This window comes from Nerophis ophidion, linkage group LG14 (assembly GCF_033978795.1).
Source record: "Nerophis ophidion isolate RoL-2023_Sa linkage group LG14, RoL_Noph_v1.0, whole genome shotgun sequence".
Classification (NCBI taxonomy): domain Eukaryota; kingdom Metazoa; phylum Chordata; class Actinopteri; order Syngnathiformes; family Syngnathidae; genus Nerophis; species Nerophis ophidion.
In genome coordinates, this window is record NC_084624.1 from 53,936,824 (window position 1) to 53,964,693 (window position 27,870).

At 39.5% G+C, this 27,870-nt stretch overlaps 1 protein-coding gene across 1 annotated transcript in view; it reads right to left on the reverse strand.

Moving 5' to 3' along the window:
* The window catches only part of emilin2a (elastin microfibril interfacer 2a), a 62,709-nt gene extending 40,842 nt beyond the window's left edge, over positions 1–21,867 (reverse strand). The window contains exons 1-3 of the mRNA XM_061921058.1: positions 21,521–21,867; positions 5,824–5,949; positions 12–205 (exon numbers count right to left, since the gene is read on the reverse strand). Of these exons, the coding sequence (XP_061777042.1) occupies positions 12–205; positions 5,824–5,949; positions 21,521–21,672 (472 nt within the window). The 5' untranslated portion in view covers positions 21,673–21,867. The remainder of the gene's footprint in view (positions 1–11; positions 206–5,823; positions 5,950–21,520) is intronic.
* Positions 21,868–27,870: the final 6,003 nt, after the last annotated feature.

A 27,870-nucleotide genomic window follows, 5' to 3' on the forward strand; every position in this document is an offset into this window, starting at 1 on the left:
TGTCTTCTTACTCTGCGGGTGTCTGCTTGAATACGTAGGATTTGACGGACCATCGTCAGGCTGAGTTCTCTGCGCTACGTGGCGTTCTGGGGTGGGTTTTCGATCCCTACAGCCAGGTCCTTGGTAGCCTGGACAGCATCGCCACTCCAACTCTGTGACCTTCTTGTAGGAGATTTTGTATGTGGGGAGAAACCGGGTTTGGTATCTGCAGAGGAAAACAAAACAGAAAAGTATTTTTGAACAGAGGAGAGCAGTGTCTATTTGTACTTTAATTGATGGATGATAGGGACAATCAGCAAGCAGTTTTCAAATGATTCACTCAATTAAAATGACCATCAAGGAAACCAAAGCACAAACGAGGTACCAAATATGGTAGATTGCATCGCCTCTTTCCTTATTGCCGTCAACAAGACACGGTGAGCCGTTGATCTCGCTATATCACTTTGGTTATTGTGTTGTCGTGAAAGTCACTCAAAACAGATGGCTTGTGGCGTTCATCGATATCCAAAGTGCACAGTAAGAGCAAGAAAGCTGAGTCGGAAGGCAAAGCTCTCAATTTACCGGTCGATATACGTTTCCATCCTCACCTATGGTCATGAGCTTTGGGTTATGACCGAAAGGACAAGATCACGGGGTCAAGCAACCCAAATGAGTTTCTTCCGCCGGGTGGCTGGTCTCTCCCTTAGAGATAGGGTGAGAAGCTCTGCCATCCGGGAGGAACTCAAAGTAAAGCCGCTGCTCCTCCACATGGAGAGGAGCCAGATGAGGTGGTTCGGGCATCTGGTCAGGATGCCACCCGAACGCCTCCTTAGGGCATGTTCGACTGGTAGGAGACCACGGGGAAGAAAAGGATTTGCAAATCATTGTATTCCGTTTATATTTACATCTAACACAATTTCCCAACTCATATGGAAACGGGCTTTGTATTAAAAGAAGACAGCACAGCCTGCAGTTCCCTTTACCTTGGACACACACATCTATACCTTTGGTCCTTGAAAGCCAGTCATTTCCAGGAGTTATCTCACCTTCCGAGTAGCCTCGGATTTAATAATGGTTTCCAAAGTTGTAAAAATGTGTAGAATAAATATTAAATGTCAACATTTCTCTCAACAAAGATTTGCCTCAGCCTGCGACACACAGTCATTTGTCATTCATAGTCATTGATAGTAGGCTAAAATAGACACTTATGTCATGTGTTGTCTTCATCATAAGACTTTTAAAGTCATTTTGATAGTAGGCTACTATAGCAAATATAGACACTTATGTCATGTGTTGTCTTCATTATAAAACTTATATAAGACTTCCATCCATCCATCCATTTTCTACTGCATGTCCCTTTTGGGGTCAAGACTTTTAAAGTCATTTTGAAAATAGGCTATTATAACTAATATAGACACTTACGTCATGTGTTGTTTTCATTACAACACTTACATAAGACTTTTACAGTCATTTAGATAGTAGGCTATTAGAGCTAATATAGACACATCATGCATTGTCTTCATTATAACACTTATATAAGACTTTTAAAGTCATGTTGATAGTAGGCTAATATAGCTAAAATAGACACTTTCGTGCGTCTCCCATAACAGTGTGACCTCGGACTACGTTAAGGTAACGTGTGGAGTTCCCCAGGGTTCGGTCCTTGGCCCTGCACTCTTCAGCATCTACATGCTGCCGCTGGGTGACGTCATACGCAAATACGGTGTTAGCTTTCACTGCTATGCTGATGACACCCAACTCTACATGCCCCTAAAGCTGACCAACACGCCGGATTGTAGTCAGCTGGAGGCGTGTCTTAATGAAATTAAACAATGGATGTCCGCTAATTTTTTGCAACTTAACGCCAAAAAAACGGAAATGCTGATTATCGGTCCTGCTAGACACCGACCTCTATTTAATAATACAACTCTAACATTTGACAACCAAACAATTAAACAAGGCGACTCTGTAAAAAAATCTGGGTATTATCTTCGACCCAACTCTCTCCTTTAAGTCACACATTAAAAGCATTACTAAAACGGCCTTCTTTCATCTCCGTAATATCGCTAAAATTCGCTTCATTTTGTCCACTAAAGACGCTGAGATCATTATCCATGCGTTTGTTACGCCTCGTCTCGATTACTGTAACGTATTATTTTCGGCTCTCCCTACTTAAGATGTGACTTTAAGGTTTTACTACTTACGTATAAAATACTACACGGTCTAGCTCCATCCTATCTTGCCGATTGTATTGTACCATATGTCCCGGCAAGAAATCTGCGTTCAAAAGACTCCGGCTTATTAGTGATTTCTAAAGCCCAAAAAAAGTTTGCGGGCTATAGAGCGTTTTCCGTTCGTGCTCCAGTGTTCTAGAATGCCCTCTCCATAACCGTTCGAGATGCTACCTCAGTAGAAGCATTTAAGTCTCACCTTAAAACTCATCTGTATACTCTAGCCTTTAAATAGACCTCCTTTTTAGACCAGTTGATCTGCCGCTTCTTTTCTTTTTCTCCTCTGTCCCCCCCTCCCTTGTGGAGGGGGTCTGGTCCGATGACCATGGATGAAGTACTGGCTGTCCAGAGTCGAGACCCAGGATGGACCGCTCGTCGGGACCCAGGATGGACCGCTTGCCTGTATCGGTTGGGGACATCTCTACGCTGCTGATTTCTCATAGTCATCGTTGTCACTGGCGTCCCACTGGATGTGAATTCTCCCTGCCCACTGGGTGTGAGTTTTCCTTGCCCTTATGTGGGTTCTTCCGAGGATGTTGTAGTCGTAGTGGTTTGTACAGTCCTTTGAGACATTTGTGATTTAGGGCTATAGAAATAAACATTGATTGATTGAAGTCATGTGTTGTCTTCATTATAACACTTATATAAGACTTTAAAGTCATTTTGATAGTTGGCTATTATAGCTAATATAGACACTTACGTCATGTGTTGTCTTCATTATAACACTTATATAAGACTTTTAAAGTCATTTTGATAGTAGGCTATTAGAGCTAATATAGACACTTACGTCATGTGTTGTCTTCATTGTAACACTTATAAAAGACTTTTAAAGTCATGTAGATAGTAGGCTATTATAGCTAATATAATAAATAAATAAATGGGTTGTACTTGTATAGCGCTTTTCTACTTTCAAGGTACTCAAAGCGATTTTACACTACTTCCACATTCACCCATTCACACACACATTCACACACACATTCACACACTGAAGGAGGGAGCTGCCATGCAAGGCGCTAACCAGCACCCATCAGGAGCAAGGGTGTCTTGCTCAGGTCACAACGGATGTGACACTTACATCATGTGTTGCCTTCATTGCAACACTTATATAAGACTTTTAAAGTCATTTTGATAGTAGGCTGTTAGAGCTAATATAGACACTTACATCATGTGTTGTCTTCATTATAACACTTATATAAGACTTTTAAAGTCATTTTGATAGTAGGCTGTTAGAGCTAATATAGACACTTATGTCGTGTGTTGCCTTCATTATAACACTTATATAAGACTTTTAAAGTCATTTTGATAGTAGGCTAATATAGCTAATTTAGACACTTACATCATGTGTTGTCTTCATTATAACACTTATATAAGACTTTTAAAGTCATTTTGATAGTAGGCTATTATAGCTAATATGGACACTTACGTCAAGTGTTGCCTTCATTATAACACTTAAGTAAGACTTTTAAAGTCATTTTGATAGTAGGCTACTATAGCTAATATAGACACTTATGTTATGGGTTGTCTTCATTATAACACTTATATAAGACGTCCATCCATCCATCCATTTTCTACTGCATGTCCCTTTTGGGGTCGAGACTTTTAAAGTCATTTTGATAGTAGGCTATTATAACTAGTATAGACACTTACGTCATGTGTTGTCCTCATTATAACACTTATATAAGACTTTTATTAAAGTCATTTTGATAGTAGGCTATTATAGCTCATATAGACACTTACGTCATGTGTTGTCTTCATTGTAACACTTATATAAGACTTTTAAAGTCATGTTGATAGACTATTAGAGCTAATATAGACATGTCATGTGTTGTCTTCATTATAACACTTATATAAGACTTTTAAAGTCATGTTGATAGACTATTAGAGCTAATATAGACACTTACGTCATGTGTTGTCTTCAATATAACACTTATATAAGACTTTTAAAGTCATTTTGATAGTAGGCTATTATAGCTAATATAGACACTTATGTCATGTGTTGTCTTCATTATAACACTGATGTAAGACTTTTAAAGTCATTTTGATTGTAGGCTATTATAGCTAATATAGACACTTTCGTCATGTGTTGTCTTCATTATAACACTTATACAAGACTTTTAAAGTCATTTTGATAGTAGGCTATTATAGCTAATATAGACACTTACATCATGTGTTGTCTTCATTAAAGCACTTATATAAGACTTTTAAAGTCATTTTGATAGTAGGCTATTATAGCTAATATAGACACTTACATCATGTGTTGTCTTCATTAAAACACTTATATAAGACTTTTAAAGTCATTTTGATAGTAGGCTATTATAGCTAATATAGACACTTACATCATGTGTTGTCTTCATTAAAACACTTATATAAGACTTTTAAAGTCATTTTGATAGTAGGCTATTAGAGCTAATATAGACACTTACGTCAAGTGTTGCCTTCATTATAACATTTATATAAGACTTTTAAGGTTATTTTGATAGTAGGCTATTATAGCTAATATAGACACTTACGTCATGTGTTGTCTTCATTATAACACTTATATAAGACTTTTAAAGTCATTTTGATAGTAGGCTATTATAGCTAATATAGACACTTACATCATGTGTTGTCTTCATTAAAACACTTATATAAGACTTTTAAAGTCATTTTGATAGTAGGCTATTAGAGCTAATATAGACACTTACGTCAAGTGTTGCCTTCATTATAACATTTATATAAGACTTTTAAGGTTATTTTGATAGTAGGCTATTATAGCTAATATAGACACTTATGTCATGTGTTGTCTTCATTATAACACTTATATAAGACTTTTAAAGTCATTTTGATAGTAGGCTATTAGAGCTAATATAGACACTTACATCATGTGTTGTCTTCATTAAAACACTTATATAAGACTTTTAAAGTCATTTTGATAGTAGGCTATTATAGCTAATATAGACACTTACGTCATGTGTTGTCTTCATTATAACATTTATATAAGACTTTTAAGGTTATTTTGATAGTAGGCTATTATAGCTAATATAGACACTTACGTCGTGTGTTGTCTTCATTATAACACTTATATAAGACTTTTAAGGTTATTTTGATAGTAGGTTATTAGAGCTAATATAGACACTTACGTCGTGTGTTGTCTTCATTATAATATTTATATACAACTTTTCATTTTTTGCAGCTCCAGACAGATTAGTTTTTGGTCCAATATGGCTCTTTCAACGTTTTGGGTTGAGGACCCCTGGTGTAGGCCAAGAAGTTAATCCTTCTACGTCTTCCCTCAAACGACATTCAAAATATGAAACTGAGACATAAACGAGACACTCTTCCAAAGTTGGAAATGAGTAAAAACATTTCTGCACGCTGGCCGTCTTTGTTGTTGTTTGTAAATGACCTCTAACATTTGTCTTGGAATCAAATTGCTCCACTTGCTCCCAGAGAAACAATGGATGACATCACTTCCCTGCGGGCTTCGGGAACATCTGGAAAGTTGTTCCAAAACCCCCACGCCCTAAAACGTGATACACGCTCACAACCACACCGGCAACAGTAATCCTCATCCGCATCCATTGCTTGTATTAGTATTGGAATATTGGTTTTGGCGACGTGAATGCAGACTTACGCCCTGGGGCAGTTGGTCATGTAGGGCGGGCAGGGGCCCGGGGCCACCACAGGCCTCTGGAAGCTCTCCACGCTGCCTTGCACGGCACAGCTGACGTTCTTCTGCACGACGAAGGCGCACCAGTTCCTGAGCAGAGACAGAGAAGGACGTAACGTCAGCTTCACCAAACTTTTGGAAAACAAATCACAAAAGATCACATTAGTCCAGGGGTGTCCGAAGTGTGGCCGGGGGAGCCATTTGGGGCCCGCAGCTAATCGTTTACCGGCCCGTCACACATTCTGCAAAAATGACAAAATTGATAGTATTGAAAAAATAAAACATTTTAAAAAAGTGGAATGAGGTGAAATCTAATAAGGAAAAGTGGCAATGTTGTCTTTATTTTTTTTCCATTGCTCAAAAAAAAAAAAATTAAAAAAATCGATGTTATAATGAATTATTAATTATAAAATATCACTTTAAAATGTTTTATGTGGAAAAAATATTGCATATGTTGTGTGGTTGCCATATAAAAACATCAAAGTTTTGACAAAAGAGCATAAAACAAACAAAATAATAGTTCAAACTTAAAATCGACAGATATATCGGAAGTTGATCTTGAAATTCAAGTGTTAAAAGTTCAAAAAAACAAATAAAAATGCATCACTTTATGAGTGGGGATCTCAAATATATTTAGTAGGACTTTATTTCACTTTTCACTGTGACTACTCAAAAATATTAAATAATTAAAATCAATGGTGTCCTGCATTATTGATCTTTGAGGGCTTTAATTGCTAAATAAAGAAACTCACCTGAAAGAATCATTTAAGTACTATCTATCTAAATACTGCATATTTCAGTTTTATTATAAAAAACAAAGTTGTCTTTGACAGAAAAGGCATAAAACCTTATTTGTTTTACTTTATATCAACCTCAAGTTGATACAGAGAATTACTGTAAGCTTTAAATAAATAAATAAAAATTATAATAATAAGACTTATTTTTTACATTTTAGTGACTAAGACCCTCTATGCTCCCCAGGAGCCCTAAGGATTTAAAAAAAAATCCATATATTTAGTTATGGTTTGAAAATGAAAAATATCAAACTGGCCCCCCATGCTTAAATTGTTCCGTGTGCGGCCCTCTGTGGAAAAAGTTTGGACACCCCTGCATTAGTCGGATTTTTTCAGACACTTTCTCATGCTGTGTGGAGGAGAAGGCGCCGCCAAACTACTGATCTGTCCGGAAATCTTCCTTAAAAGTAGCGCCCACTGTAGTGGACGTTGATGTTTTGCATAACAGTGCTATTTTCTTTTCCGAAATATGTAGCTCTGACAAAAGTAACACAGCAAAACAAATGTCAACTCTTCCTTAGTTGGATACATGAATAATAAACAGAATGTGCACGGATTTAAATTTAAAAACTGAAAATAGTTTGCCAAAATTGTGTCTTAAGAGTCATGCTGGGCCCAAGACCCCCAGGTCATAAAACATCTCTCAATGACATTAAGTCATTATCAACTTTACCTCCTCGTGTCCACTACAGTGGACATTTATGTTTTGCACAACAGGGTAATTTTTTCCCCCGAAATGTGTAACTCTGCCAGAAGATGTACAGCAAAATCAAATCTGGTTCTCCAGAGGATAAACTGTAACAAACTGAAAAGCAATAGAATGAGCGACAGAACCAAAGGAAAAACTTAAAAAGAAACCTTGAAACAAAACTTACGGTATATTTATATTTTATACAAATACCAATTTTACTTCCAGATACGAGTTGTGTGACGCGGCTCTTACTTTGAAAAACTTGTACTGCGAAACTGTTTGAAATGATTTCAAATCCATTTAAACATGGTCCCCCAAAACAAGACAGTTTCAACATGTCTTTTAAAAAGAAAAAAAAAGTACATTTAGATATTAAATATTGTATGAATAACAATACAATAGAATGTAGTACAAACCACTACGATAGTTTTATGAAGAAATGGGATACGATTCTGGAAATTGGCTGATCGATCGGCACATCCCAAGTATCACCTTCCAGATGCTTCTGCGTCAAAGACGTCTGCAGCTTCTTTACATTTTCATGGATAAATGTCCCCCGTTTAGATTTTTGTTTTCACAAAGTCGACTACACCCTCTGTCATGTTTTTGTCGATTTCTTTCTTTAAAGCTACATCTATATCCAAGCACTGTCCTTCAGACTCACTTTCTTCCTTCCCGTGCTTGGAAAAACAAAGTCATGTCCATCTTTGGCTATAAGCTAATGCTCGGGAGTAAGAATGTCAACTGTTCCTTAGTTGGATACATGAATAATAAACAGAATGTGCACACATTTATAACAACAAACTGAAACTATTACTAAAAATAGTTTGCCAAAGTTGTGTCGTAAGGGTCATATTGAGCCCAAGACCCTCAGTTTGTGGAACCCAGGTCATAAAACATCTCTCAATGACATTAAGTCATTATCAACTTTTCCTCCGGGGAACCAGTGTCCACTACAGTGGACATTTATGTTTTGCACAACAGGGTAATTTTTTCCCCCAAAATGTGTAACTCTGCCAGAAGATGTACAGCAAAATCAAATCTGGTTCTTCAAAGGATATACTGTAACAAACTGAAAAGCAATAGAATGAGCGACAGAACCAGAAGAAAAACTTAAAAAGAAACCTTGAAACAAGACTTACGGTATATTTATATTTTATACAAATACCAATTTTACTTCCAGATACGAGTTGTGTGACGCAGCTCTTACTTTGAAAAACTTGTACTGCGAAACTGTCTGAAATGATTTCAAATCCATTTAAACATGGTCCCCAAAACATGACAGTTTCAACATGTCTTTTAAAAAGAAAAAAAAAGTACATTTAGATATTAAATATTGTATGAATAACAATACAATAGAATGTAGTACAAACCACTACGATAGTTTTATGAAGAAATGGGATACGATTCTGGAAATTGGCTGATCGATCGCCACATCCCAAGTATCACCTTCCAGATGCTTCTGCGTTAAAGACGTCTGCAGCTTCTTTACATTTTCATGGATAAATGTCCCCCGTTTAGATGTTTGTTTTCACAAAGTCGACTACACCCTCTGTCATGTTTTTGTCGATTTCTTTCTTTAAAGCTACATCTACATCCAAGCACTGTCCTTCAGACTCACTTTCTTCCTTCCCGTGCTTGGAAAAACAAAGTCATGTCCATCTTTGGCTATAAGCTAATGCTCGGGAGTAAGAATGTCAACTGTTCCTTAGTTGGATACATGAATAATAAACAGAATGTGCACACATTTATAACAACAAACTGAAACTATTACTAAAAATAGTTTGCCAAAGTTGTGTCGTAAGGGTCATATTGAGCCCAAGACCCTCAGTTTGTGGAACCCTGGTCATAAAACATCTCTCAATGACATTAAGTCATTATCAACTTTTCCTCCGGGGAACCAGTGTCCACTACAGTGGACATTTATGTTTTGCACAACAGGGTAATTTTTTCCCCCGAAATGTGTAACTCTGCCAAAAGATGTACGGCAAAATCAAATCTGGTTCTCCAGAGGATAAACTGTAACAAACTGAATGAAAAGCAATAGAATGAGCGACAGAACCAAAGGAAAAACTTAAAAAGAAACTTTAAAACAAGACTTACGGTATATTAATATTTTATATAAATACCAATAGTACTTCCAGATACGAGTTGTGTGACGCGGCTCTTACTTTGAAAAACTTGTACTGCGAAACTGTCTGAAATGATTTCAAATCCATTTAAACATGGTCCCCAAAACATGACAGTTTCAACATGTCTTTTAAAAAGAAAAAAAAAGTACATTTAGATATTAAATATTGTGTGAAAAACAATACAACAGAATGCAGTACAAACCACTACGATAGTTTTATGAAGAAATGGGATACGATTCTGGAAATTGGCTGATCGATCGCCACATCCCAAGTATCACCTTCCAGCTGCTTCTGCGTCAAAGACGTCTGCAGCTTCTTTACATTTTCATGGATAAATGTCCCCCGTTTAGATGTTTGTTTTCACAAAGTCGACTACACCCTCTGTCATGTTTTTGTCGATTTCTTTCTTTAAAGCTACATCTACATCCAAGCACTGTCCTTCAGACTCACTTTCTTCCTTCCCAGGCTTGGAAAAACAAAGTCATGTCCATCTTTGGCTATAAGCTAATGCTCGGGAGTAAGAATGTCAACTGTTCCTTAGTTGGATACATGAATAATAAACAGAATGTGCACACATTTATAACAACAAACTGAAACTATTACTAAAAAGAGTTTGCCAAAGTTGTGTCGTAAGGGTCATATTGAGCCCAAGACCCTCAGTTTGTGGAACCCTGGTCATAAAACATCTCTTAATGACATCAAGTCATTACCAACTTTTCCTCCGGGGAACCAGTGTCCACTACAGTGGACATTTATGTTTTGCACAACAGGGCAATTTTTTCCCCCGAAATGTGTAACTCTGCCAGAAGATGTACAGCAAAATCAAATCTGGTTCTTCAAAGGATGTACTGTAACAAACTGAAAAGCAATAGAATGAGCGACAGAACCAGAAGAAAAACTTAAAAAGAAACCTTGAACCAAGACTTACGGTATATTTATATTTTATACAAATACCAATTTTACTTCCAGATACGAGTTGTGTGACGCGGCTCTTACTTTGAAAAACTTGTACTGTGAAACCGTTTGAAATGATTTCAAATCCATTTAAACATGGTCCCCCAAAACATGACAGTTTCAACATGTCTTTTAAAAAGAAAAAAAGTACATTTAGATATCAAATATTGTGTGAAAAACAATACAATAGAATGTAGTACAAACCACTACGGTAGTTTTGTGAAGGAATGTTAGGGGTGTAACGGTACACAAAAATTTCGCTTCCGTACGTACCTCGGTTCAGAGGTCACGGTTCGATTCATTTTCGGTACAGTAAGAAAACAACAAAATATAATTTGTGTGTTATTTATTTACCAAATTTGCAAAATCTTCCACCAAAAATTTTATTTTTAGTGGAATATTTAATGTGAACCTTGGATAGGTCAATAATTCATAATAACATTGATTTTGATTCAATATTATGTTTTGAGCAATGACAGTTTGAAAGAAAAAAAAAAAACAGCTTTGTTTTATTAGTCAACATTGCAACTTTTTTCTAAATTACATTTAACCTTTAAGCTTTTTTATTTCACTTTTGTCATGTTTTTGTCAATTTTAATAGTATTTTTAGAATGTGCCGTGGACCTTTAAAACATTAGCTGTGGGCCGCAAATGACCTCCGGCACACTTTTGACTCCCCTGCTATAGATAATGAAAAATTAAATGATAAATGGGTTGTGCTTGTATGGCGCTTTTCTACCTTCAAGGTACTCAAAGCGCTTTGACACTACTTCCACATTCACACACACATTCACACACTGATGGAGGGAGCTGCCATGCAAGGCGCTAACCAGCACCCATCAGGAGCAAGGGTGAAGTGTCTTGCTCAGGACACAACGGACGTGACGAGGTTGGTACTAGGTGGGGATTGAACCAGGGACCCTCGGGTTGCGCACGGCCTCTCTGATAAATCAATGGATAAAAAGCAGAGCCTGGCGACGCATGCGCGTTTATCATAACTCTCTCGCTCTCTGCCCCTCCCTCACCAATGCTGCTGCGTGCACAATTTCTTTTGTTTTTTTACATCTTCTTAACCCTGAACGTACATTGAAAATACACGCAACCCTAACTTAAAATGCCGTACATTTGAAGCATTTAAGAAACTCCACCCGGACAGCCCCGCAAAAGAGGACATGTCTGGTGAAAAGAGGAAGTATGGACTGACCATACTTCCTCTTTTCACCGGTCATGTCCTCTTTAGCGGGGCAGAGTTTCTTAAATGCCTCAAATGTCCGCCATTTTGAGTATTGTTTACACTACTTAATATGTCCATGTGGAAACTCTTTCGGTACACCTCCTCACTGAACCGAAACTGTTCAATACAAATACACGTACAGTTACACCCCTAAGAATGTGATACAATTCTGGAAATTGGCTGATCGATCGGCACATCCCAATTATCACCTTCCAGCTGCTTCTGCGTCAAAGACAACGTCCGCAGCTTCTTTACATTTTCATGGATAAATGTCCCCCGTTTAGATGTGTGTTTTCACCAAGTGGACTACACCCTCCGTCATCTTTTGTCGATTTCTTTCTTTAAATCAACATCCACATCTACATACCAGCATTGTCATTTAGACTCACTTTCTTCCTTCCCGTGCTTGGAAAAAAACATCTTTGGCTATAAGCTAAAGCTAGCCAGTAAGATCGGATGTTTTTATGGACTCTGAAGGACTTCATTGTGACATTTGCTACGCCAACTAGTGGTGAGGAGGCTGAGAGACTGCTCATATCCAGAAAAACTAGTAGTCCCGATGTACTACACCAGGGGGTCGGGAAACTTTTTGGCTGAGAGAGCCAAGAAGCCAAATATTTTAAAATGTATTTCCCTAAGAGCCATATGATATTTTTTTTTAACACTGAACACAACTAAACACATGCATTTTTAAGTAAGACCAAAATTTCTAGAGTATAATATGTCTCTTATTCTTTGTATTAACATTGTTATTATGAAGCTAACTGTGGAGGGGGCGTGGCCTGCGGGCCTGCAGCGAAGCGGGGTGTTGCCAGGACTGGCCTCGAAATCAGCCACAGGTGTGTAGACGGCCCACCTGGGCCTTGATATCTAATCACATGTCGCTCTGTTATACTGTAAGCATCAGCCAGGAGGAGAGACAGGGTTGGAGCTGGAGCCAGAGCACGAGCAAGAAAGAAAGACAAAAATACAATTGCTGGAAAGCAACTGGGAGACTTATTGAAAAATAAAACAATATTGTAACCCTGAAAAGGCTCTCATGTCGGTGCTTGGGGGTCTGAAGAACCCCCAGGAGGGCAAGCCCCACACTAACCAATAATAAATAAATAACGTCTTACCATTAACGCAACTTCTTAAACATAAAAAAGCATGAGAATGTTTTATATATTGAACGTTCTAACCCTGTGATTAAAAGTGGAATTATTCATTACTTATCGTGTCAGCTCAGATGTATCTGAGAGCCAGATGCAGTCATCAAAAGAGCCACATCTGGCTCGCGAGCCATAGGTTCCCTACCCCTGTACTACACCATTAATATTACAATACTAAAGCATATCAGCCACCAAGTAGAATACATTTTCAGTGAAATAAGCCACAAAGTTAATGTCATTCTGTGTATTCTGTGTATAGGATTAGTTTTTATATATTTTTTCCCTACGTATTTTATATTTATCGTTCCATTTACGTAATATTTACCTGTTTTTACACTGAGATTGAACTGAAGTTTGTATGATTTAGTGATTCACAAACTGTGATTAGTGTATTCAAACTAGGGTTGTACGGTATACCGGTACTATTATAGCACCGCGATACTAATGAATCATATTCGGTACTATACCACCTCTAAAAAATACCGGTCCCCCATCCCCCTTACCCGCCGCGTCGCAACATCATGACAAGCAAAAATAAATACTCTTCCAGAAGGAATTCAAAAATACTTCTCTCTACAGACCAGTACATACAATCTAAGAGATGAATCTAAGTTTATTTTTACCAAAAGCAAGATTAGTTGTTAAACGTAGATGTTTGTCTGTTCTCGGTGTTAATTTGTGGAATTCTGTTGGTAAAGAAATAAAAATGAGTGACTCGGTATTTAATTTCAAAAAGAACATGTCACAATGTATTTTAAAAAGTTATGTGAACTAGAAATGTATGTTTGTTTGGTTAGATGTTGTATTTAGAAGGTATGTATGTTTATCTGTTTACAAAAAAGTGCATGTGTGTAAGTACATATTTTTGTATTATTTGTTAAAGGGCAACTTAACTGTAAATGCTGAATGACTATATTTCTTTTTGTATTACAAAATTATTAGAAAAGGTAACTTAATTGAATGTAAAAAAATTTATGTTGGGCATATAAGCTTTTTTTGCTTCTGCCTGTTTCAGTCATGTTATTCATTTTTGAATCGTCATCCATGTTTGAATATGTTTTTGTTAGACTGAAAATAAACTGAAACTGAAACATTGCTGGTTTAAGAGCAGACGAGCATGTTCGGCAGCGCACAATCACGGAGTACTTACAAGCAGACACAGTGTGTAGACAGAAAAGGGAGAACGGACACATTTTGGCGTTGAAAGTAAAAATAAAAGTGAAGTTATAACACTGAAACACCCTCAGGAAGAGGTGCTTTAAGACAGCTTTTAGCTAGCAGGGTTTTAGCTACTTCTAAATCACTAATCCTCGCCTCCATGGCGACCAATAAAGTACGTTTCTTACAAGTATATTATCACTGGAGGACGAGGAATAGCTAAACATGCTTCACTACACACCGTAGCTCACCGCTGTCACAATGTAAACAAACGCCATGGGTGGATCTACACCCAACATCCACTGTAATGATACCAAGTATAGGAGTGTACTTGGTATCATTACAAATATTTTTTTTTAGCATTACAACATTTTATCTAGTTTTTTATTTACTTATGTTTATAAACTCAGGAAATGTGTTTCTGGACACATGAGGACTGTGAATATGACCAATGTATGATCCTGTAACTACTTGGTATCGGATCGATACACAATTTTGTGGTATCATCCTAAACTAATGTCAAGTATCAAAGAAGAGAAGAATAAGTGATTATTACATTTTGACAGAAGTGTAGATAGAACATGTTAAAAGAGAAAGTTAGCAGATATTAACAGTAAATGAACAAGTAGATTAATCATTCATTTTCTACCACTTGTCCTTTATTTAAAAAAACAATACAATCCATCCATCCATCATCCATCATCTTCCGCTTATCCGAGGTCGGGTCGCGGGGGCAGCAGCCTAAGCAGGGAAGCCCAGACTTCCCTATCTCCAGCCACTTCGTCTAGCTCTTCCCGGGGGATCCCGAGGCGTTCCCAGGCCAGCCGGGAGACATAGTCTTCCCAACGTGTCCTGGGTCTTCCCCGTGGCCTCCTACCAGCTGGACGTGCCCTAAACACCTCCCTAGGGAGGCGTTCGGGTGGCATCCTGACCAGATGCCCGAACCACCTCATCTGGCTCCTCTCGATGTGGAGGAGCAGCGGCTTTACTTTGAGTTCCTCCCGGATGGCAGAGCTTCTCACCCTATCTCTAAGGGAGAGCCCCGCCACCCGGCGGAGGAAACTCATTTCGGCCGCTTGTACCCGTGATCTTATCCTTTCGGTCATGACCCAAAGCTCATGACCATAGGTGAGGATGGGAACGTAGATCGACCGGTAAATTGAGAGCTTTGCCTTCCGGCTCAGCTCCTTCTTCACCACAACAGATCGATACAACGTCCGCATTACTGAAGACGCCGCACCGATCCGCCTGTCAATCTCACGATCCACTCTTCCCCCACTCGTGAACAAGACTCCTAGGTACTTGAACTCCTCCACTTGGGGCAGGGTCTCCTCCCCAACCCGGAGATGGCACTCCACCCTTTTCCGGGCGAGAACCATGGACTCGGATTTGGAGGTGCTGATTCTCATTCCGGTCGCTTCACACTCGGCTGCGAACCGATCCAGTGAGAGCTGAAGATCCCGGCCAGATGAAGCCATCAGGACTACATCATCTGCAAAAAGCAGAGACCTAATCCCGTGGCCACCAAACCGGAACCCCTCAACGCCTTGGCTGCGCCTAGAAATTCTGTCCATAAAAGTTATGAACAGAATCGGTGACAAAGGACAGCCTTGGCGGAGTCCAACCTTCACTGGAAACGTGTCCGACTTACTGCCAGCAATGCGGACCAAGCTCTGACACTGATCATACAGGGAGCGGACTGCCACAATAAGACATTCCGATACCCCATACTCTCTGAGCACTCCCCACAGGACTTCCCGAGGGACACGGTCGAATGCCTTCTCCAAGTCCACAAAGCACATGTAGACTGGTTGGGCAAACTCCCATGCACCCTCAAGAACCCTGCCGAGAGTATAGAGCTGGTCCACAGTTCCACGACCAGGACGAAAACCACACTGTTCCTCCTGAATCCGAGGTTCGACTATCCGGCGAAGCCTCCTCTCCAGTACACCTGAATAAACCTTACCGGGAAGGCTGAGGAGTGTGATCCCACGATAGTTGGAACACACCCTCCGGTCCCCCTTCTTAAAGAGAGGGACCACCACCCCGGTCTGCCAATCCAGAGGTACCACCCCCGATGTCCACGCGATGCTGCAGAGTCTTGTCAACCAGGACAGCCCCACAGCATCCAGAGCCTTAAGGAACTCCGGGCGGATCTCATCCACCCCCGGGGCCTTGCCGCCGAGGAGCTTTTTAACTACCTCAGCGACCTCAGCCCCAGAAATAGGAGAGTCCACTACAGATTCCCCAGGCACCGCTTCCTCAAAGAAAGACGTGTTGGTGGGATTGAGGAGGTCTTCGAAGTATTCCCTCCACCGATCCACAACATCCGCAGTCGAAGTCAGCAGAACACCATCCGCACCATACACGGTGTTGATAGTGCACTGCTTCCCCTTCCTGAGGCGCCGTATGGTGGTCCAGAATCGCTTCGAAGCCGTCCGGAAGTCGTTTTCCATGGCTTCCCCGAACTCTTCCCATGTCCGAGTTTTTGCCTCCGCGACCGCTAAAGCTGCACACCGCTTGGCCCGTCGGTACCCGTCCACTGCCTCCGGAGTCCTATGAGCCAAAAGAACTCGATAGGACTCCTTCTTCAGCTTGACGGCATCCCTCACTGCTGGTGTCCACCAACAGGTTCTGGGATTACCGCCACGACAGGCACCAACAACCTTGCGGCCACAGCTCCAATCAGCCGCCTCGACAATAGAGGTTCGGAACATGGTCCACTCGGACTCAATGTCCCGCACCTCCCTCGTGACATGTTCAAAGTTCTCCCGGAGGTGTGAATTGAAACTCTCTCTGACAGGAGACTCTGCCAGACGTTCCCAGCAGACCCTCACAATGCGCTTGGGCCTGCCAGGTCTGTCCGGCATCCTCCCCCACCATCGCAGCCAACTCACCACCAGGTGGTGATCGGTAGAAAGCTCCGCCCCTCTCTTCACCCGAGTGTCCAAAACATAAGGCCGCAAATCCGATGACACAACTACAAAGTCGATCATGGAACTGCGGCCTAGGGTGTCCTGGTGCCAAGTGCACATATGGACACCCTTATGTTTGAACATGGTGTTTGTTATCGACAAACTGTGACGAGCACAAAAGTCCAATAACAAAACACCACTCGGGTTTAGATCCGGGCGACCATTCTTCCCAATCACGCCTCTCCAGGTTTCACTGTCGTTGCCAACATGAGCGTTGAAGTCTCCCAGTAGGACAAGGGAATCACCCGGAGGAGCACTTTCCAGTACTCCCTCGAGTGTACCCAAAAAGGGTGGGTATTCTGAACTGCTGTTTGGTGCGTAAGCACAAACAACAGTCAGTACCCGTCCCCCCACCCGAAGGCGAAGGGAAGCTACCCTCTCGTCCACTGGGTTGAACTCAAACGTGCAGGCTTTGAGCCGGGGGGCAACGAGAATTGCCACCCCAGCCCGTCGCCTCTCACTGCCGGCAACGCCAGAGTGGAAGAGGGTCCAGTCCCTCTCGAGAGAACTGGTTCCAGAGCCCTTGCTGTGCGTCGAGGTGAGTCCGACTATATCCAGCCGGAACTTCTCTACCTCGCGCACTAGCTCAGGCTCCTTCCCCCCCAGTGAGGTGACGTTCCACGTCCCAAGAGCTAGCTTCTGTAGCCGAGGATCGGACCGCCAAGTGCCCTGCCTTCGGCTGCCGCCCAGCTCACAATGCACCCGACCTCTATGGCCCCTCCTATGAGTGGTGAGCCCATTGGAGGGATGACCCACGTTGCCTCTTCGGGCTGTGCCCGGCCGGGCCCCATGGGAACAGGCCCGACCACCAGGCGCTCGCCATCGTGCCCCAACTCCGGGCCTGGCTCCAGAGCGGGGCCCCGGTGACCCACGTCCGGGCGAGGGAAATCTGGGTTCATTTCGTTGTAATTCCATAGAAGTCTTTGAGCTGCTCTTTGTCTGATCACTCACCTAGGACCTGTTTGTCTTGGGAGACCCTACCAGGGGGCATGAAAACCCCCAGACAACATAGCTCCTAGGATCATTGGGACACGCAAACTCCTCTACCACGGTAAGGTAGCAGCTCAGAGAGGAGAAAAAAACAATACAATATGTGTGTAAAAATATACAATATAAATATAATATAAATATAAAATATAAATATAAAAATAAATATAAATATAATATAAATATAAAATATAAATATAAAAATATACATATGTGTGTAAAAATATACATTTAGGCCTCCACTCTGGTTTGATCCCAGAGGATTTTGGTCAAAAACATATTTAAATGTGTCATTATTTTGTTTTATTGTTATTCGCGGTTTAAATCTCTAGATCAACATTAGGTCTATCTGTCAATATAAAGTTTTAAAAGATTTAAGTTGTATGCCCTTTTTGTCAAAGAAAACCCTGTTTTGTTACGGAAAAAAAACACAAAATATGCAATATAGTTTCCCCAAATATAATTTTAAAGAAGAATATTTTAGATTATAGAATAATTGGAGCCTTAAAAATGTCAACACATAACACCATTAATTTCAATTTGTTATTATTTTTTTTTTAGCAATGACACAAAAAAAAAAATAAAAAAAAAATCGCACTAAAATTGGGGAAAATAAAAACTTTTTTTTTTCCACTGTTTACTTTAAACAAAACCTTTTTTTTTTTTCTACTGTTTACTTTAAACACAATCATCTTGAGATCAACTTCAGATCCAATGAGCATAGCTCGGTTGGCAGAGTGGCCGTGCCAGCAACTTGAGGGTTGCAGGTTCGATTCCCGCTTCCGCCATCCTAGTCACTGCCGTTGTGTCCTTGGGCAAGACACTTTACCCACCTGCTCCCAGTGCCACCCACACTGCTTTAAATGTAACTTAGATATTGGGTTTCACTATGTAAAGTGCTTTGAGTCTCTAGAGAAAAGAGCTATATAAAATATAATTCAATCAATCTGTCAATTATAACTGTTATTGTTGTTTATGTTTTTTGTTTGTTTTTATTAGGCACTTCTTTAGAAAAAAAAACTTTAGTTTTTTTATGTGGCAAACACAAAAAATGCAATATTTTAACCCCAAAAATATCTCAAAGTGGAATATTTAATGTGACATTGATTTTGATTAATTATTATTTTTTAATAGAAAATAACAGCCTGCATGGCAGCTTTGTGTTCTTAAGAGTAAACATTGCAGGGTTTTCTTGTCACATTTCACCTGTTTACTCTTTTATACCACTTTTTCTGTTTTTTATTTTTTTAATCCTATTTTTAGAATGTGCTTAGGGCCGTTAAAAAATTACCGGCGGGCTGCAAATGGCCTCCGGGCCGGACTTTGGACACCCCTGGCATACGTCAATTAGGGAGCCTTTGTTTGTTTACTTACTACTAAAAGACAAGTTGTCTAGTATGATCACTAATTTCTTTAAGGACAAACTTGCAATAATATTCATTTGTTTAATGTACCCTAAGATTTTTTGTTAAAATAAAGCCAATAATGAAATTTTTCATGGTACCCTTTATTTAGAAAAGAATCGAAAAGTACCGAAAAGTATTGAAATGCAATTTGGTATCGGGACAACACTAACTCAAACACAATGTTACTGTTCAAAATGTGTGTAATGTTACCATGGCAAAAATATCAAATACTCCTTTTAACATACAAACCCCGTTTCCATATGAGTTGGGAAATGGTGTTAGATGTAAATATAAACAGAATACAATGATTTGCAAATCCTTTTCAAGCCATATTCAGTTGAATATGCTACAAAGACAACATATTTCATGTTCAAACTCATAAACTTTTTTTTTTTGCAAATAATTATTAACTTTAGAATTTGATGCCAGCAACACGTGACAAAGAAGTTGGGAAAGGTGGCAATAAATACTGATAAAGTTGAGGAATGCTCATCAAACACTTATTTGGAACATCCCACAGGTGTGCAGGCTAATTGGGAACAGGTGGGTGCCATGATTGGGTATAAAAACAGCTTCCCAAAAAATGCTCGGTCTTTCACAAGAAAGGATGGGGCGAGGTACACCCCTTTGTCCACAACTGTGTGAGCAAATAGTCAAACAGTTGAAGAACAACCTTTCTCAAAGTGACATTGCAAGAAATTTAGGGATTTCAACATCTACGCTCCATAATATCATCAAAAGGTTCAGGGAATCTGGAGAAATCACTCCACGTAAGCGGCATGGCCGGAAACCAACAATGAATGACCGTGACCTTCGATCCCTCAGACGGCACTGTATAAAAGAACCGACATCAATCTCTAAAGGATATCACCACATGGGCTCAGGTACACTTCAGAAAACCACTGTCACTAAATATAGTTCATTGCTACATCTGTAAGTGCAAGTTAAAGCTCTACTATGCAAAGCGAAAGCCATTTATCAACAACATCCACAAACACCGCCGGCTTCCCTGGGCCCGAGATCATCTAAGATGGACTGATGCAAAGTGGAAAAGTGTTCTGTGGTCTGGCGAGTCCACATCTCAAATTGTTTTTGGAAACTGTGGACGTTGTGTCCTCTGCAACAAAGAGGAAAAGAACCATTCGGATTGTTCTAGGAGCAAAGTTCAAAAGCCAGCATGTGTGATGGTATGGGGGTGCATTAGTGCCCAAGGCATGGGTAACTTACACATGTGTGATGGTATGGGGGTGCATTAGTTCCCAAGGCATGGGTAACTTACACATCTGTGAAGGCACCATTAATGCTGAAAGGTACATACAGGTTTTGGAACAACATATGTTGTCATCCAAGCAACGTTATCATGGACGCCCCTGCTTATTTCAGCAAGACAATGCCAAGCCACGTGTTACAACAGCGTGGCTTCGTAGTAAGAGTGCGGGTACTTTCCTGGCCCGCCTGCAGTCCAGACATGTCTCCCCTCGAAAATGTGTGGCGCATTATGAAGCGTAAAATACGACAACAAGACCCTGGACTGTTGAACGACTTAAGCTCTACAAAAAACAAGAATGGGAAAGAATTCCACTTTCAAAGTATCAACAATTAGTTTCCTCAGTTCCCGAGTGTTGTTAAAAGAAAAGGTGATGTAACACAGTGGTGAACATGCCCTTTCGCAACTACTTTGGCACGTGTTGCAGCCATGAAATTCTAAGTTATTATTTACAAAAAAAAAATAAAGTTTATGAGTTTGAACACCAAAAATCGTGTCTTTGTAGTGCATTCAATTGAATATGGGTTGAAAATGATTTTTAAATCATTGTATTCCGTTTATATTTACATCTAACACAATTTCCCAACTCATATGAAAACGGGGTTTGTAAGTCATCTGCCTTGTTTTTAATGAATACTTAGGCCCCACGTGTTTCTGTATTCTAATGTTGGTCATTAAGGTGATACTTGGAGAGCCAAGTGTTTTCTGAGGAGGCATTAGTGAAAGATATGGAAGTAAAAGGTGCATTGTTAAGAAGATAGAAGTGTTTTAACACACAATACTGGCCTCGTGTTGCAACAAAAGCGCTATCTTCGTCCTCAGCGACATTCCCTACTTTATCGGCCGCTTATCGGACACTCTCGGCCGCACTTAGGCCACACAAAAGAGGCAAAAAGCAGCTCCGCGACGTACCTGCTCCTGCCGGCGGGTCTGTGCGGTACTCCTGCGGGCTCCTGGAGGTCGGAGGACGAGGGCGAAGTTTGGCCGAAGTGGAAGAAAAAGGCGCAGAAGAAGACACAAACACAAAGTGTCCGTCGACACTCACGCCGCCTTCCCGCGAGCATACTTGAATGATTTCAAAAGGACGTCTAATAAATAAAAAGAAGAGAGAGGTTTGTCTTCATGGTTGCTGGTCCCAACATGCTGCTCCTGGTCTCAAGTCCTGGTCTCAAGTCCTGGTCTCAAGTCCTGGTCTCAAGTCCTGGTCTCAAGTCCTGGTCTCAAGTCCTGGTCTCAAGTCCTGGTCTCAAGTCCTGGTCCACGACACTCAGGCTCAGCGCCGACTCACTTTGAGTGACGTGAGGAGCCACGACCACGCCCCCTTAAACCACGCCCTCCTTCAACATCAACTTTGCATGTTGGCTTCTAAACTTTATTGTCTCTTCTAAATTATATTTCCACTTCTAAACTCTGTTGTCACTTCTAAATTCTATTTGCACTTCTAAACTTTATTGTCACTTCTAAATTCTATTTCCACTTCTAAACTCTGTTGTCACTTCTAAATTCTATTTGCACTTCTAAACTCTATTGTCACTTCTAAATTCTATTTCCACTTCTAAACTTTATTGTCGCTTCTAAACTCTATTTCCACTTCTAAACTCTGTTGTCACTTCTAAACTCTATTGTCGCTTCTAAACTCTATTTCCACTTCTAAACTCTATTTCCACTTCAAAATATGTTGTCACTTCTAAATTCTATTTCCACTTCTAAACTTTATTGTCGCTTCTAAACTCTATTTCCACTTCTAAACTCTGTTGTCACTTCTAAACTCTATTGTCGCTTCTAAACTCTATTTCCACTTCTAAACTCTATTTCCACTTCAAAATATGTTGTCACTTCTAGATTCCATTTCCACTTCTAAACTTTATTGTCGCTTCTAAACTTTATTGTCGCTTCTAAACTCTATTTCCACTTCTAAACTCTATTGTCACTTCTAAACTCTATTGTCGCTTCTAAACTTTATTGTCGCTTCTAAACTCTATTGTCACTTCTAAACTCTGTTGTCACTTCTAAACTCTATTGTCACTTCTAAACTTTATTGTCACTTCTAAACTCTATTGTCACTTCTAAACTCTGTTGTCACTTCTAAACTCTATTGTCACTTCTAAACTTTATTGTCACTTCTAAACTCTATTGTCACTTCTAAACTCTGTTGTCACTTCTAAACTCTATTGTCACTTCTAAACTTTATTGTCACTTCTAAACTCTATTGTCACTTCTAAACTTTATTGTTGCTTCTAAACTCTATTGTCATTTCTAAACTTTATTGTCACTTCTAAACTCTGTTTCCACTTCTGAACTCTATTGTCACTTCTAAACTTTATTGTTGCTTCCAAACTCTATTGTCACTTCTAAACTCTATTGTCACTTCTAAACTCTGTTGTCATTTCTAAACTCTGTTGTCATTTCTAAACTCTATTGTCGCTTCCAAACTCTATTGTCACTTCCAAACTCTATTGTCACTTCTAAACTCTATTGTCACTTCTAAACTCTGTTGTCATTTCTAAACTCTATTGTCGCTTCTAAACTCTATTGTCACTTCTAAACTCTATTGTCACTTCTAAACTATATTGTCACTTCAAAACTGTGTTTCCACTTCTAAACTCTATTGTCACTTCTAAACTGTATCGTCATTTCTAAACTATATTGTCACTTCTAAACTCTGTTTCCACTTCTAAACTCTATTGTCACTTCTAAACCTTATTGTGGTTTCTAAACTCTATTGTCATTTCTAAACTTTACTGTCACTTCTAAACTCTGTTTCCACTTCTGAACTCTATTGTCACTTCTAAACTTTATTGTTGCTTCTAAACTCTATTGTCACTTCTAAACTCTGTTTCCACTTCCAAACTCTATTGTCACTTGTAAACTTTATTGTTGCTTCTAAACTCTGTCACTTCTAAACTCTATTGTCAATTCTAAACTCTATTGTTACTTCTAAACTCTATTGTTGCTTCCAAACTCTATTGTCACTTCTAAACTTTATTGTCACTTCTAAACCCTTATTGTTGCTTCTAAACACTATTGTGACTTCTAAACTCTATTGTTACTTCTAAACTTTATTGTTGCTTCTAAACACTATTGTCACTTCTAAACTCTATTGTCACTTCTAAACTCTATTGTCGTCTGACAAAGATCGTTAAATACTCAGACGGATTCGATTAAGGACGACATTCGCAGCTCATCGTGGGTGTGATAAACCTCTCACAGGACACCCACACTTCTAACCGACGGCCGTTTAATTAATTGTTTGTGTGTGTGTGTGTGTGTGTGTGTGTGTGTGTGCGTGCGTGCGTGCGTGCGTGCGTGTGTGTGTGTGTGTGTGTATATATATATATATCCATCCATCCATCCATCCATCATCTTCCGCTTATCCGAGGTCGGGTCGCGGGGGCAGCAGCCTAAGCAGGGAAGCCCAGACTTCCCTATCTCCAGCCACTTCGTCTAGCTCTTCCCGGGGGATCCCGAGGCGTTCCCAGGCCAGCCGGGAGACATAGTCTTTCCAACGTGTCTGTATATATATATATATACATATATATATATATACACATATATATGTATGTACATATATATATATATATACATATATATATATATGTGTGTGTGTGTGTGTATATGTATATGTATATACATATACATATATATATTAAAGTTAAAGTAGCAATGATAGTCACACACACACTAAGTGTGGTGAAATGTGTCCTCTGCATTTGACCCATCACCCTTGATCGACCCCTGGGAGGTGAGGGGAGCAGTTAGCAGCAGCGGTGCCGCACCGGGGAATCATTTATGGTGATTTAACCCCCAATTCCAGCCCTTGATGCTAAGTGCTAGGCAGGGAGGCAATGGCTCCCATTTTTTTGTAGATTTTGGTATGACTCGGCCAGGGTTTGATTTCCCAACCTACCTGTGTGACAATCATTGGTAAATAAATAAATGATAAATTAGTTGTACTTGTATAGCGCTTTTCTACCTTCAAGGTACTCAAAGCGCTTTGACACTACTTCCACATTTACCCATTCACACACACATTCACACACTGATGGAGGGAGCTGCCATGCAAGGCGCCAACCAGCACCCATCAGGAGCAAGGGTGAAGTGTCTTGCTCAGGACACAACGGACGTGACGAGGTTGGTACTAGGTGGGGATTGAACCAGGGACCTTCGGGTTGCGCGAGGCCATTCTCCCAATGCGCCACGCCGTACTTTAACTTTAATATATATATGTATATGTATATACATATACATACACACACATATATATATACAGACATATATATGACTATATATGTGTGTGTATGTATATATATGTTTGTGCATGTATATAAACATATACATGTTTATATACATGTGTATGCATATACATATGCGTATATATACATACACATGTATATATACATATACATGTATATGTATATATACATATGCATATGCGTACGTATACGTATATTTACATATACATACATATATATCCATGTATATAAACATGGATATATACGTATGTATATGTAAATATATACGTGCATACATATATTCATATGCATATATATATATATATATATATATATATAAGCCCGTTTCCATATGAGTTGGGAAATTGTGTTAGATGTAAATATAAACAGAATACAATGATTTGCAAATCTTTTTCAAGCCATATTCAGTTGAATATGCTACAAAGACAACATATTTGATGTTTAAACTCATAAACTTTATTTTTTTGGGGGCAAATTATAATTAACTTACAATTTCATGGCTGCAACACGTGCCAAAGTAGTTGGGAAAGGGCATGTTCACCACTGTGTTACATCACCTTTTCTTTTAACAACACTCAATAAACGTTTGGGAACTGAGGAAACTAATTGTTGAAGCTTTGAAAGTGGAATTCTTTCCCATTCTTGTTTTATGTAGAGCTTCAGTGGTTCAACAGTCCGGGGTCTCCGCTGTCGTATTTTACGCTTCATTATGCGCCACACGTTTTCGATGGGAGACAGGTCTGGACTGCAGGCGGGCCAGGAAAGTACCCGCACTCTTTTTTTATGAAGCCACGCTGTTGAAACACGTGCTGAATGTGGCTTGGCATTGTCTTGCTGAAATAAGCAGGGGCGTCCATGAAAAAGATGGCGCTTAGATGGCAGCATATGTCGTTCCAAAAGCTGTATGTACCTTTCAGCATTAATGGTGCCTTCACAGATGTGTAAGTTACCCATGCCTTGGGCACTAATGCACCCCCATACCATCACACATGCTGGCTTTTGAACTTTGTGTCGATAACAGTCTGGATGGTTCGCTTCCCCTTTGGTCTGGTTGACACGAGGTCGATTATTACCAAAAACAATTTGAAATGTGGATTCGTCAGACCACAGAACACTTTTCCACTTTGCATCAGTCCATCTTAGATGATCTCGGGCCCAGAGAAGCCGGCGGCGTTTCTGGATGTTGTTGATAAATGGCTTTTGCTTTCCATAGTAGAGCTTTAACTTGCACTTACAGATGTAGCGACGAACTGTATTTAGTGACAGTGGTTTTCTGAAGTGTTCCTGAGCCCATGTGGTGATATCCTTCAGAGATTGATGTCAGTTTTTGATACAGTGCCGTCTGAGGGATGGAAGGTCACGGTCATTCAATGTTGGTTTCCGGCCATGCTGCTTACGTGGAGTGATTTCTCCAGATTTTCTGAACCTTTTGATGATATTATGGAGCGTAGATGTTGAAATCCCTAAATTTCTTGCAATTGCACTTTGAGAAAGGTTGTTCTTAAACTGTTTGACTATTTGCTCACGCAGTTGTGGACAAAGGGGTGTACCTCGCCCCATCCTTTCTTGTGAAAGACTGAGCATTTTTTGGGAAGCTGTTTTTATAGCCAATCATGGCACCCACCTGTTCCCAATTAGCCTGCACACCTGTGGGATGTTCCACATAAGTGTTTGATGAGCATTCCTCAACTTTATCAGTATTTATTGCCACCTTTCCCAAAAATGTTTATCAGTTTGAACATGAAATATGTTGTCTTTGTAGCATATTCAACTGAATATGGCTTGAAAAGGATTTGCAAATCATTGTATTCTATTTATATTTACATCTAACACAATTTCCCAACTCATATGGAAACGGGGTTTGTGTATATATACATATATATATATATATATATATATGTATATATGTGTGTATATATATATGTATGTATGTATGTATATATATAAATATTTATACACATACATATATATATAAATGTATATATATATATATATATATATATATATATATATATGTATATATGTGTGTATATATATATGTATATATGTGTGTATATATATATGTATGTATGTATGTATATATATAAATATTTATACACATACATATATATATATATGTATATATATATATATATATATATATATATATATATATATATATATATATATATATATATATATATATATATATAATTCTCCTGACCATTGAGGGAACCCCTCATGAAACTGTTCTGTAGTCTTGTGATTTTTCCCACACACATATATAGGTCAGGAAAAAACAGATGCCTTTTCATCCCTACAAGCCTGTTTTGACTTCAAGATATATATATATATATATATATATATATATATATATATATATATATATATATATATATCTTAACTGTCTCTGCGACGTCAAGGCTTGGTTAGCCCAGAATTTTTTAATAATGAATGAGGGAAAAACGGAAATTTTAGTTTTTGGTCCGGCCCTCACTGACTTTGGACCGTTGCAACATGATGTGCGTCCCAAAGTCACCAGCCTTGGCGTCACTATAGACAGCCATTTTAAACTAGACAAACAAGTCAATGGCGTTTTAAAATCGTGTTTTTATCACCTTCGTCTTTTAGTAAAGGTTAAACCGTTTTTAACTTTTAACCTTTTTGAACAAGTCGTGCATGCTTTTATTTGAAGTGGCCTGGACTACTGCAATGCACTTTATGCTGGCATTAGCCAAAAAGCTCTCTCCCGGTTGCAGTTAGTCCAGAACGCGACAGCAGGACTTTTAACAGGGGCCAGGAAACGCCAGCATATAACCCCAATTCTTCAGAGTTTGCACTGGCTCTCTGTTCATTTTAGAATTGATTTAAATAAATGATAAATGGGTTGTACTTGTATAGCGCTTTTCTACCTTCAAGGTACTCAAAGCGCTTTGACACTACTTCCACATTTACCCATTCACACACACATTCACACACTGATGGAGGGAGCTGCCATGCAAGGCGCTAACCAGCACCCATCAGGAGCAA